This window comes from Oryzias melastigma, linkage group LG4 (genome assembly GCF_002922805.2).
Source record: "Oryzias melastigma strain HK-1 linkage group LG4, ASM292280v2, whole genome shotgun sequence".
Classification (NCBI taxonomy): Eukaryota; Metazoa; Chordata; class Actinopteri; order Beloniformes; family Adrianichthyidae; genus Oryzias; species Oryzias melastigma.
In genome coordinates this window covers 18,542,577-18,556,391 of record NC_050515.1, presented here as the reverse complement: position 1 = coordinate 18,556,391, position 13,815 = coordinate 18,542,577, and the positions used below count along the sequence as shown (strand labels likewise).

General features: G+C 36.4%; 2 protein-coding genes across 3 annotated transcripts in view; both read right to left on the bottom strand.

Moving 5' to 3' along the window:
- Positions 1-5,208: 5,208 nt before the first annotated feature.
- Positions 5,209-11,754, bottom strand: LOC112150342 (complement factor H). Its single transcript, XM_024278565.2, has 11 exons — positions 11,526-11,754; positions 10,891-11,070; positions 10,177-10,356; positions 9,780-9,977; positions 9,333-9,509; positions 8,253-8,423; positions 7,736-7,918; positions 7,464-7,655; positions 7,219-7,395; positions 5,818-5,997; positions 5,209-5,496 (listed from the first exon to the last, which is right to left on the bottom strand). Exons 1-11 carry the CDS (start codon positions 11,593-11,595, stop codon positions 5,306-5,308), a joined length of 1,899 nt encoding a protein of 632 aa, XP_024134333.1. The 5' UTR covers positions 11,596-11,754; the 3' UTR covers positions 5,209-5,305.
- Positions 11,755-11,919: 165 nt separating this feature from the next.
- LOC112150349 overlaps positions 11,920-13,815 on the bottom strand; it is a 4,631-nt gene continuing 2,735 nt past the window's right edge. Inside the window, exons 1-4 of one of the 2 annotated variants that reach the window (XM_024278577.2) lie at positions 12,907-13,055; positions 12,753-12,811; positions 12,538-12,681; positions 11,920-12,467 (exon numbers count right to left, since the gene is read on the bottom strand). In XM_024278577.2, the coding sequence (XP_024134345.1) occupies positions 12,028-12,467; positions 12,538-12,681; positions 12,753-12,811; positions 12,907-12,911 (648 nt within the window). In that variant the 5' untranslated portion in view covers positions 12,912-13,055 and the 3' untranslated portion in view covers positions 11,920-12,027. Of the gene's footprint in view, positions 12,468-12,537; positions 12,682-12,752; positions 12,812-12,906; positions 13,056-13,815 lie in introns of those variants that run through there. The other variant, XM_036211587.1, reaches the window with a different exon arrangement.

Here is a 13,815-nt window from a genome sequence, read left to right as displayed (position 1 = left end):
TAAAATATAATCTCAAATGTAATGGGTGTTTTGTCTGTAAATTCTTTAGTAAATGTCAAATATTTAAAGAAATTAACTTGTTTTTAATGAAATCTTTAACTTCTTCTGGACATGAGCGTTATTGGAGTTTTGCATAAAACAGATTAATAGTTTCATTTTAAATCAGAGAAATCTCAACAAAATTAAAATATTGTACCAAGTGTTGTCTGAGTCATATTTTTTTTTTGTCAAGTTAAGGTAAGTGCCATTTAGAGTGGAAATGTTTAAGTAAACAGAAAATATATCTCAAGCATCAGGGGGCCTACTTCAAGAAGCAGGTTTTGTTGAAACTCTGAGTTCGTGAACTCCGAGTTAAGGAGAACTCTGAGTTCTCAGAAACGGGGGTAACTTAAACCCATGAAAGTGGGTTAAACCAAACCTGTCTCACAAAGCTGGCTAAGATGAACTCAGAGTTCATCAATATGGCAAGTGACTCTGTGAATGTAACCTGGTTTGAAGGATGAAGGATGTTCAAATAGAACTTGAGAATATTCACATTCGAGACTGCACATTTACACCACGCAGAAGCTGAAATAGCTTGTCCATTCATAGAGGATCCTGTAGACGAGGAGGCTGAATTCATCCGGATGGAATGTCATTTATGTCGGGGGAGGATTTTGAGGCCACAAGTCGAATGCCTGACGTTAACCAATTCATTTTTATTTGAGGAATAGTGTTTTCCAGGGACTTGTTATTAATATTACAGAGTTTTCTTTTCATCTTTTTAAATCATTAACAACAACAAAATTGTATTTAACAGCGACTCATATCTAAGAATTTGAAGATGAAAACAGTAATGAAGAAATCAACATTTCTTACTTAATAAATGAAAATGAATACTTACACTTTATTGATCTCTTTGGACCATCAGCTTATTCTACCCATGAAGAAGACCACCATTATGGTTATACACACAAATTATATTTCATTAATAATTTTCTAAAGCAAATGTGCAATTTTGTCATTCCACAAGTAGATATGATATTTTTTGTTTTACTTTATTTTTATATCTGATGTCTGATCCTCATTACAACTTGTTCAGAATGTGATCTCATTCCAGCAAAGATGACTCAAAACGACTCTTATCTAAGATGTGTGAGCAGATATTTGTTATTTTAAATGTGATTGCATTTAAACACTATTGATAACATAGTTTGCTCTCAGTGGGCAGCTATAATTCTCTAGAGGCCCTTAGTTTATTATCCAGAAATGAAACACTCTTCAAGATCTTTGACTAAAGCATAAAATGTGTTCTTGTGGTCACAAACATTTGTCCATCTTTGTACCAAAAGATAGCAGGTTTCAAAATAATTGTTTGGGAGCAAAGTTCTCTGCAGGAGTCAATATTTGAAGTAAGATGTGTCCTTGTTGGTGAATTTTCCACCATGGATCATGCAATTCAGTGGGCAGTTCATGTGATGTTTGGTGTGATCCACGGTGAAAAAAACATCTGAACTGTGCCAAAGACATCAGCACTATCTTGATCTGAGACACCATGAAAGTGTGGCTGATTCTTTTGATTTATCAGCTTCTGAATCTTCTGCCGATCTCATTGTCACAAAATGGTAAGAACATCTACTGTGCTTTTATTGATTTTTGTAACCCCTTTGTTTTGTTCTCTTAGTTTAATGCTCATTATTGTTGTTCCTCATAATAAACCAGCTCTTTTTCCAATTGTCTAGGGTGTTTTCACTTTCTAATTTAATAAACAAAGCAAGAAACAAGGTTTTTGATCTAAAGAAAACGGAACTAAAAAAATTTGAATTTTCAAATCTCAATTAAACAGATGAAAGATTTGGAAAAGTATTTTTGGATGAAAAGACGAGTGCAAGAGCAGACAAATGTGAGTCTTGACACTGGTAATGTGCAACATATCAGTGCAAAGCCGTTGTAAAAAGCAGAATTTCTCCACGTCTGAATCATCATATTAAAGTTGATCACATGAACAGTTGTGGAGTTATAGAGTGTCAAAAAGCGTGTGGTGTTTAGATGTCACTGGTGACATCTAAGCTAATAAAGAGTTAAAAAATGAAACTTATGTTGCAGAAGCAAAACAAATAAACAATACATTTTTATAATCTGATTTAATACCAAAAACACACTAAGATAGTCTTGTGTATTATGTGTGTGTATGTTTTAACAGCATGAATAAATTGCAATTTAAAAGAAGTTTCCTCCAGCTTTTTATGTCTTGTATGGAAACACTTTAGGTAGCTAATAAGTATAAATAAATAATGTTACTGGGGAAGTTGAATGTTTTTTTTTATTATTATTTACTTTTAGCCCAATTTTGTGCATTATAAAGAGTTTGTTTTACTGATTTATTTTTAATTGGGCGGCCGTGGTGCAGCGGTAGGGCGGTCGACTCCTGATCAGAAGTGAGCGGGTTCGATTCCTGCCTTGCCTGCCCATGTGTCGAAGTGTCCTTGGGCAAGACACTGAACCCTGAATTGCCTCTGGTGGAGGTTGGCGCCAGTGTTCGGCAATTGAGCCACCACCAGTGTATGAATGTGTGTGTGAATGGGTCTGTGACTGTGAAGCGCTTTGGGCCCTCGAAGGAGGGTAGAAAGCGCTATACAAGTATTTACCATTTAATCATTTTCAGTAAAACCACAGTTAAGTACATGACAAAACCAGGTCCAAATAAAGCTCATACACCATCACAAGAATTTGTTAGACTCTTGAGCTTTTGTTTATCGTGAGGAATGAACATTATAATGCACTTAAAAGAACAACTAGTTGATTTTTCATGGTACAGGCCCTTTAAATGAACAATCCCAGTTCCCGAGGGCTGGAAAAACCAGCTTAAAGACAAAATAATACTGTAGTCCTTGTGGGTTTGTCATAAGCTGGCCTGTGAATGGGTCAGGATGGCTAGTAGAGAACCACAGAGGAGAGTAGAAAGATCTGTTGCAAACAATTTATCCAAGAGCGGAGGGGACGAGGACACAAGTAAACAAGTAAACAAAAATATACTCTTACTGCAAAAATACATGTTTGTGTGCAAAAGCACAACACTACAACTAGCCATATATTACACATGTCAAAAAGAACTCTTTTTGACATGTAGCCTACTATTACATTTTAAGATATGAAGTTAATATTTATTTATTTGGCTTAACTTCCCACATTCTTGTAGGTGTACCATCATGTTCAGCTCCACCTGCAATTGAATATGGAGATGTAATGGGAAGTAGAACTGAATACCAAGAAGGTGAGACTGTTGAATACATTTGTCCAAATTACTACGTGATGGAAGGAGGCCCACGACGAACCTGCAAGAATGGACAATGGACTGGACGTGTTAGATGTATCAGTAAGTTTCTGTTCAACTTCATTACCTTTATTTTGTTAGTTTTTTTAGGACTTTGAACTTGTTTGAGAATTTACTTTATGTGTAATCATATTAGATGCCTATTTTTCAATAATATCTATTTAAAACATATTTTTGTACCAGAAGTACATGTATAAATGTACTTTTTAAAATGTGTTTCTTACCATCACAAAACATCATTTACTTGTTTTCTTTTCCAGAACCGTGCACTGTGACTGAAGGAGAAATGACCACACATGGTGTTGTGCATCTTAGGCATTGGCTGAATAAGATATATGCACAACATAATGATCACATTACATTTAGATGCAAGGCTGGAAAAAGACCCGATGGGGTTGTGAGCATGCGCCAGCGCTGCACTGATGGAGTGATCCAGTTTCCCACCTGTGTATAAAAAGTCTTTTAAGAACTTAGAATAATTTATAAGACCTCATGATGTGCCACAAGTCATTAATGTTAAACTTTGGTATGATTTGATTCAAAACCAAATCATTAATAAGCTGTTTAACACAGTTTTATTTGTTTTGTCAGTTTTTCAGTATGTATCAAACTGTCGTGTCAACAAATTTTGTCCTAGTCTTGTTAATGTCCTATAAACAGAGTTAAAATGTCATCTCGAATTTGTAAATCCTTGAATAAAAAGTTGAATATTTACAGAAATGATTTTAAGATTAGTATAAAAAAATATTTTTACAAACTTTCCTCTGCTTTGAGCACAACAATTGTAGGATTTTGTCTTTGGTAATCAATTAATTCTCTCACTTTTTCTTGACTTCAGGAAATTGGTGTTTTGGGTAAGCACAAAATAAATAAAAGTTTGATTTTATTTCTGAGAAAATAAAAAGTTTGACTTTTTGTTCGAATCATATAACTATTTATGAATTGGTGGCTTTTTGGGCCTGTCTTTGTTGGCTGCTTGTTCAAACCAATATGTTTAGCCCTCCTTCTAGATCCTGTGGCGCTGATTATTTTCATTGCCCGGTAAGTTTCTGTTTTAGTGCAGTATACATAGATTGTAGAAAGTAGAATTCATTGGAAAAAAATCAAATAAATTAGATAGAAATTGGTCCAAAGTTTGCAGAACAGGAATCTTTCAAACTGAGTTTCGCCAAGTGATCGTCTACTACACTCAAAGCACCTGAATATGTTCCCCAGAAGTCATGGAATTGGTTCATTTTGGTCCAAATGTCTCAGTTGGTTCAATGGAGTAAAGACCTTCGGCCAGAATACCATCAATGATAGCCAGCATAGTATGGGTAAGCCACAAAAGATTATAGCTAAGGTTGGGTGTTCACAGAGAACTGTGTTCAAGAATATTAATGGAAAGTCTAAAGGAAGGGAAAAATGTGGCAGCAGTAAAACAGATGACCGTGGGCTTCATTGGATTATCAAAAAGACAAGATTCAAGAACCTGGCAGATATCCAGAAAGAAGGAACTAAGTTGGCCTGTTGGGAAGAATCTGCATGTCCTTGAGAAGACTGCCTTTGAGTTTCCCCGGACCCTGTATTCCGGGGTGGCATTGTTTGCTTTGGTTTATTACACCATATCCCCCCACACACATACACACACATATATATATATATATATATATATATAAAATACCAAGATTATTTGAACAGTATAAAAACAGAAACAAAGATAATATAAATTATATAGTTTAAGTTGATAAACACCCATCAACAATTTTTTTGGCTCTTTTGGGATTGTGCATACAAGTCAACAGTTTACGGTCATGCATTGCATGTTAGTGCAAAACTGCTGTTCTCCTTTTCAGAATCAGTTGGACTGTGGTATTTGTGTGAACATTTAAAGAGTTTAGGTTGTTCAGAGAGGGTAGTATTTTCTGCAACTTTTATTCTGGAGCTACTTATAGGACAGAAGATACGATACACACATTTTCCTTTCAGTAATATTTTACATAATGGAAATTTTCAAACACAGGAAGGTAAATCTATCAGACCCTCAACACACTGTTGATGCATTTCCAAAAGGCCGTCAGGTAGTTTTCCTCCTTTACACGTGAAGGTAACGTAACTACCATGCTCTATAAAGGGCTTATATGAATCTCTTGCAAATAAAATATTATTCTGGCTCAAATCCTCTCGAGACACAGAGCAGGGTTCTGAAAAAGACAAAAGTATTCTTGTTAGTTAAATAAAATTAAAATAATCAAATAACAATTTGAACTTAAGCTTCAGGCCAAGAAAAATTCACAAAGACATTTGTTTCCTATATTTAGTTCAATCATTTCGAAAATATTTTATATTGGAAAAATCAACCAGTACATTTTTAAATAATAAAATATTACCTACAATACAATTAATTTTTTTTTTATGTTTGAAGTAGCTGAATTTTTCGAATTGCCATGATATATACTTTAAATATTTTATTAATGCAATATTCTCATAGTGCAAAGATATAAATAAGTTAAATTGGAACTTACTGATGCATCTTAGATGTCCCGTCCATTTACCATTCTTGCACGTTTGATATGGACCCCCCTCCATTACATAGAACCGTGGACAAAAATATTGAACACTTTCTCCATTTCGGTACTCTGTTTTACTTTTAATGAAATCTGCATCTTCAATGGTCGGTGGAGCTGGACATACTAGTTCTCCCGCTAGAATAGGCCAAAAAAAAAAAAAAAACGTCATAACAATGCAACACCCTCACAAATGTGTTTTTCTGAGTAATAAAGGTTACACTTAAATTGAATTTTTAATAGTAGATTGCACCGAGCAGTTTTTAATAACACCAGAGAAGCCTCATAGCAGATGTTGTCAAACATAATGTTAAATTCAAGCATCTTTTTTCAAGTAACTTTTTAAGCATAACTCTATTCTGATCCTTGATCTTCATGTTTATTCGGTTCAAGATCTATCACACCCCCATAAATGTCTAAGACTCTCAATTGTACGGTGGCTCTTAAGTGTAAATCACATCAATAAATCACTCAACGCAAAAACAAAACATTAAAACAACACAGCAATTTAAAAAGCAACAAAAAAAGCACATACTTAATAGAAATAAATAAAAAAATCCAGCAATCCAAACACATAAAAAAACAAACAATTAAATCAAAAAAGGAAATGTTTGGGAAAATAAAAGTAATTTTTAGAAATAAATGTGAAATGTTTAAAACAAAAACATAGCAAGAAACCAGAAAAAGGTAGGTATTATAGGACAATGTAGATTGGTGTTGTCCATCATTTTAACTGAAAGTTATTTGCCACGGAACCATACTGGATATGCCGTTGTCATCTTTTAAATGTTTTTTCGTCAAGTGATTTGTTGATGTGCTTTGCACTTCAGGACCACCAAAGTGTTAACATGCAAGGACTAAAAATGTGATGCACTATCCTGCTCTTCGTTGAGGAGATTACTCATTTGAGTCTGTCTTACATATTGCTCAAAGCAAAGGTTTAATGACTTCTATTTCTTCTAAGGGTCGCCAAGTGAATGATCTGCTTCCACTGAATCCTCCTCTTTGGTCTTCCACCAAGCCTTTTTCCTGGTAGCTCCAACATCAACATCCTTTTACCAACATGTCCCTGTCCTTTCTCTCAATATGACTAAACCACGGGTAGGCAAATGTTCTGATTCGTGGGTCAAAATTTTTTTTCTAAAATTTGATAGAAGGGCTAGACCAGAAGTCTTGCAAAAATTGCAGTGGGAAAATGTGTTAAATAAGTAAGCACTTTATTTTTATCAAATTTTAATCACTTCCTAGTTCAAACAAGAAATTTTCCCATTTAAGTGATAAATCTTTTTATTTATTTTCTATTTTAGGAAATTGAATAATCATTAAAGCAGTTCAGAAACAGGAAAACTGTCATAATACCTTCACAAAGTTCCTCAGGCATCCACCCCTCTCTGGTGCATATTGCGTGTGTGATACCAGTGGGTTTTTTGTAGCCTTGAGTACAGCCATAGGTTGCACGGTCACCTAGTTTTCTTTGCCCCCGTGAAGTGTAAAAGGAGGTCAAATACCCGTCCCGTCGATCGTCACATGTGACCTCTAGAATGAGAGAATAATTCTAGTTGTTTAATACTTTTCTTTTGTAATGTAGATCTCTCATGTCTTACCTTGACAAACTGGTCTGACATCCCATCTTCCATCATCATTGCATGTTACAACCATTCTGGTAGTTATTGCATCTAAAATCCAGTGATCCCTATCACATGTGACTGTTAATCTGTCCCCCGGTAAGAAAACATTTTTTCTACTCTGGTCGTATGTAGTTCCAACTGGAGGCTGATCCACTTTACAGGTTAATTCTGGATATTGGGACAGACGAATAATTAGTTTGCTCTCATGAGTTCATTCATGTGTCATCAGCATTAAATATTACACTTACGTGTACATTGTGGTATGGGGCTCCACACGACTTCTGCTCCAACTTTTAAACACCTTGTAGGTCTGTCATCAGCAGGTTTGTATTTGTTGTCACAAACGTAATTCAGGATATCGTCTTCTCTGTACACTTTAGGACCATCAGTAACACGGCCGTGATCAATCTGAGGAATGGTACATGATGCCACTGCAGAAATGACACACCAGCATGGATTAAATGCATATTTTAAAAGAAAGGGGATAATTTTATATCTAATTTGGTATAGATTTATCTCAATATGTTTTCACCTAAGGTTAATTTTTTGACTAACACTTAAGTAGAGGCTAAGAACTTAGGCAGCAAAAGCTGATGCAATGGCGGCTTCTTTGCAAAGTGATTTGCAAATAACATAAACCAACTGATTCTGATTGGAGAAAAGCAGTTTTACACCGAAATGCACCACAAACATGTTTATCAAAAAACAAAGCATAATTGCATAATGTCAGATATTTTAGGTGTATTTGGTGTTGTCTGTTCTTACCATTACAGCTTTGAATCCCAGTCCATGAACCTCGATCACAAGTGATGGTAACAGATCTTCTATTATCATTTTTGCATGTATAAGTGACCCGATCACCAATGTTGTAAGAAGTCTTCTGTTCTGTGGTAACTTGTGCGTTTCCGTCGAGGTCGGGTGTCAAGCATTTTGTTCCTGGGTAAAATAAGAGAGGTAAAATAACCTTCAAATATGGGGGAAAGGAAAATTAAGACTATTATGACCCTGAAAGGTATGAAGCGGTTAGTAATACAAGCCTTCACATATTAGTTTAATGCAGGGGTGTCCAAATCCAGGCGTTGAGGGCCGATGTCCAACATGTTTTTTCCAATCAACCTGCCTCTGAAGCTCCTCATTGGCCAAACACACCTGATCCAGGTAATCAGCAGCAGATAAGGCATTGTTTCTGGAAAACCAGCAGGAGGTTGGCCCTCAAGGCCTGGATTTGGGCACCCCTAGTTTAATGCAAGGCCTCCAGAGTTGTACTGTTATTGAAAGTGTTGGAATGTAGGCCTTGAGGGTGACTATCCAACCAACCATACAACTGAAGCTCCTTTTTAGCTAAACGCACCTGATCCAGGTAATCAGCAGCAAATAATGCAAAATGTTTGGAAAACCAGCAGGAGGCCGGCCCTCAAGGCTTGTGGTTTGACACCCCTGCTTTAGTTTCAACATCCTTAACATCATAAATGCTAAGGGTTTTTTAGGTTTCTCAAGGTGTACTGTTATATCTCATGACAATTTATATCATCTCTTTCACGTAGCTACTTAACACATACTTTATACACATATAAATTATTGAAATTGGAATTTGTCTTTCTTTTCTCTTATTTAAAAAACTAGTAATCTCCTCAGATGTCACCATAAATAATTGACTTGCCACTAGAACTACAACATTTAAAATTGGAGATATCTGGTGAAGCAATTTTTACTTTTCTTAATAGGATCAGTGGTATTCACACTATTGTACAAGTATAAAATAAATTATGACAAATTGTTTAGAAAAACAAATACATAAAAAAGAAAGGAACAAATTTGAAAAACCCACTATGACCGTCATTATACCTTCACAGAGCAGTTCAGGCATCCATCCATCTTTAGTGCATGTGGCATGAGTGACACCAGCTGGTTTATTGTAGCCTTGAATACATTTATAGTTTGCAAGGTTGCCGACTTGTCTTCGTCCCCATGGAGCGTAAAAAAAATACAAATATCTGTCTCTTCGGTCATTGCATGTAACCTCTAGAATGAAAGAAACAGAACATATAAATGAACCGTATATGTGAACAGTTCATGAAAAACCACAAATAAGGCTTTAGTATTTCTCTAGCATCTGTTTTATACACCCTGATGAATGACAAACACTGAGGACTGAATATGTGAGAAAGAACTATTTGTGCCATTTCTAATATTCTATTGCAACTTAATGAGTCCATGCTGCCTGAACTCCATGGGAGTGGCTGATGGCACCTTCTCCTTTTCCCAAAAATAAAAACAGGTGTGTGTTTGTACCTGTGCATGTGGGGATCGGGTTATTCCACTGTCCTTCTCTTCCACATATTAGCACTGAACTGCCAATAAGCACTTTGTCAGGACTGTCGCAGCTGAAGGTGAGGACATGGTCTGGAGGTATGGGACCGTTATTTCGTGGTAAACCCTTGATTCTTAGTCCGCCGTGTGAAGGAGGCTGCTCGCATCTGATAGTAGTAGCTAAAAACAAAAGCCTCACACTGTGAATGCAGTAAAGCAATGGGAGAAATGCTTACAAGTTTTTTTGTTTCATTGATTTTACAGCACTATGTTTTGCTGTAAATTTAAAATAGGTGAAATATCGTAATATTGTCTCTGCAGTATCAACAGCAACTATAAGTACAAAGAAAGACAATCACAAAAAGAGCATTCAACTCACAGTAGCAAGATCCCTTGCGGATGGACACCCAGCCCTCACTGCCACATACATATGTGATGGGCAGGTCTGATCTAAAACCTGGGTCACACGTGAAGCGCAGCATGTCTCCTTGTTGGTACACATCTTTTCTAGTGTCTTCTGATACAGAAGCGTGAGGAATGTCTGGGAGCTCTGAACATGCTAAGCAGAAAAAAACATGAAACATAAAAAACTGTACAACATTGGAGAAAAAAAAAACGTACTAAGAATTGGTTCAGTATAAGTATGTTTTGAATACAAATTAGGGAGATTTTTTTAAACTAATTGAGTCAATTTCAAATAAAATAGAAGATTATACAATTGAAATTGAAATGTCTTCTTCTTTGTTCTGAATCTTCTTATCATCCTCTGCATAGTGACATTGCCAGCGCTTTGCAATCTGACATTGGAAAATGTTACAGTTCTTTTATCACTTTTTCACAAGTTTGCAAACCCCTGCTCTTTTTTAGTTCGGACAATCATTCACTATAAGTCATCAAAAGTGGCATGAAATTTTGGGCATAAAAGTGAAATATTTTATGTTAAAAGGCAAACTCCAGATTTTTTTTTAGTTAAATGTGAAAAGTCTCCAGTTATTGTAAGGAGAACAGTTGTAGTTTATACTTTGAATTGGATTTTTGCATTATGATCGCAACTTGGTCGTCAGCATAAAATGAAACAAGACATTTAACTCACAGAAACATGTCCCCAGACGTGTTGATATCCATCCGTCACTTGTGCATACAAACGTTGATGTGTGATCTGATGTATAACCTTCTTCACAGTTGAAATGGATCACATCGCCTTCCTGGTACTCTGCTTTCCTGTCTACTTCAGATACACGAGCAAAAGGAACATTTGGAAGTTCCGAACAGGCTACAAGATCAAACAGAAAAGGAAAAATATTAATCACGGTTTATGTAATGAATTACATTTCTAGAACTACGGTGAGATGTGAAAAGCCGCTGACTACAGGCAACAGCTATTGAACCCTTGATGCCCAAATTTATTTCCAGCTATGAAAAAAAAATGAGTATTTGCTTTCAAGTAGATGCTAAATGAAAGTAAATTAATTTAGCAGTGAATAGATCAATATACATCAAGAGGTTAAACAGTGTTCAAACATTTTCTTTAATATACTTATGCAAAATTGTTTACAAGTGTTTTATAAGTTTTAAGTGTCAGGATAAAAGGGAAACAAACTGCTCAAAATTGATCATTTTTAATCCCCCTTTAACAAAAATCAACCTCAGGAATTACTAAAAAAAAAAAAAAAAAAATTTTGGTCCAAGACCTGCAATTGCAAATAAGATGAAACTACACAATCTTACCTTTGATCGATAAAGAAAGCGGCACATTTTCCAAAAGCTGGAGTAAGAGAAGAATCAGCTGCAGTTTCATGTTTAGGAAAGTTCTCTTGAACCACTTTCAGACTGTTCTCCCCTATGAAGTTTTATTGAAGGCAACTTTTAACTTTGCTTCCACATATTGATCACAGGGAACTGTTTGCAGACTACTCATTTTGGCCTTGGCATCCACCCCTAACCCCCCCCAATTCCCAGCAAACTGAGCATTTGTGCAAACAGAACACACAGCACATGTCCTTTAATCTAGTTTAAAGCCAGCAAGAGACAAACTTCAGACTTTTAAATCTCACTTCAGTTAAGCCAATGCTTTTAAGTTGGCCTATTCAAAAGATGTCTGAAAAAAAATAGACAGAAAAAAGAATTTTGTAGATGCCATTTATTTGATTCACACAAGCTGCTTTTCTAAAGTAACCTTGAGACAGTCTGCCACACATCCCTAGTGATGTGAGCTTCACCACAGGGATCTTCAGTAGCCTCCTTTGACTGGACCTTTGCCGTGTTGAGATGTTTTGCCCGTGTGTGGAAACACTGGATCCTGCCGTGGTTCTGTTGGGGTGTAGCGGAACTGACTGAACAGCAGCCGTTTCTGGTTGTAGCGAGAACGAGACTTGAAAGCGTACACCTGATCCTCCTCGCTCACTGGAGTGAAGACGGGCTCGTCCTCATCGTCACCATCAGATGAAGAGCTCCAGCTCTCCTGCTCAGCCCCTCCAGACTGACTGCTCGGTGCACCGTACTGCTGGGAGCCAGAGGAACTGTAGGCTCCCCCAGCAGTGTAGGGACCACTGTAGCTGCCATAAGTGCTGGACTGTCCTGTAGGCTTCTGATGGGACGGCTTGGATGATTCCTGTCCAGATGGCATTACAGGATACCACATGGGCTGGAAGATTCCACTGTCTGAAGGACCTGGAAGAGAAATAATTATTAAACATTCAAAAGGCATCAGCTGTGACCCATATCAAGCGTAGATGTCCACCTCCAGCAGTGTTGCTGCTGTACAACCAGGGAAAGCTGCTGGAACTGTCATGACCACCAGTTTGCTCAGAGGGTTCCTCATAGCCTGGCTTTGATGGAGCTTGTCCAGAACGTGGAAGCCACATGGGAGAAGGAACACCACTGCCTGAGGAGAAACAGTCAGGATTCAGTTGCAGAATGTGTCATAGTCAGTTCCTGTGATTTTAATCATTTTACCTCCTTGTTGAGGAAAACAGGTGATGCTTCCAACCAGCAGACAGGAGATCCACAACACCCTGCAAAGTGAGAAAAGAAAATTTGAAACATTTTTTTCCTCACTAAAGTCATGAGAAAAACCCAAATTAAACAAGGTGAAGTTCAAACTACTGACCACATGATGCTCCAATAGACTAGAATGAATGAGCTCAAAGCTTTGTTAGAAAGCAGAGCAAGAGTTGCTTTTAAGGAATCATTTGAACCTGAAGTTGATTGCTAAGAAGAATCAGCTGCAAACAAATTAGCTTAGTCTTTGGTGACAGTGAAAAAAATCAAATGTTCAACTGATCAAATATTTTACAACATTAACTTGACTGGTTTGGGGCAGTGATGCTTCATTTTGTTTTTATTCAATAAAACCACTCCCAAATATTATCTTAGAGTGACATATGGGGTTCATGGACTTATGGGGTTGTTAGGCTTCTTCTATTATTATCTATAGCGGCCCTTGTCAGAAAACTGTTTTTAAAAAAAAAATAGAACTGTAAAGAAAATATGCTATTTTGCAACCAGTTTCAAGACATTCAACATTAATTTAGCATTTTTTTTAGTTTAACTTGTGCAAAGACAGACAGAAAAATGATTAAATTTGCTTCTGGACATGAAAATATTAAGTTTTAATGGTCTGAATGCACTCACACACACACACACACACCCACACACACATACACTGATTTAGCTTTCTCCTACAACTGCATGTTTGTGACTTTGAGTCTCCAGGAGCAGATTCTACAGCTGGGACAAAATCTGCCTCATAAGCAAGAACAGACATTATAGTGTCTAAAGGTTCCATAAAGCATGATAATATGAGCTGTTTGAACATCAGAAACAGCTTATATTTGAAAGAACTTTAATTTGGCATGATAGTGTAAATCAATCTAGAAAAAAAACAACTTTAGTTACATGTAAATACCTTTCCCTAACAATTCTAAAGTGTAATTCACATCAAGAAATCCCCCAACACAAAAATATATTGAAGATTGGAATAAAATTACAAAAATATATAAAAAATAAAAACACTATG

What these genes read in the sequence shown, in the direction of transcription:
- LOC112150342 (XM_024278565.2), bottom strand. Translation starts at nt 11,595, where the DNA reads ATGAAACTGCAGCTGATTCTTCTCTTACTCCAGCTTTTGGAAAATGTG. An exon ending in TGGGATTCAAAGCTGTAATG is followed by an intron (nt 7,919 to 8,252) that starts GTAAGAACAGAC and finishes TCATTTCTGCAG; the next exon opens with TGGCATCATGTACCATTCCT. An exon ending in TGTCAGACCAGTTTGTCAAG is followed by an intron (nt 7,396 to 7,463) that starts GTAAGACATGAG and finishes CTCTCATTCTAG; the next exon opens with AGGTCACATGTGACGATCGA.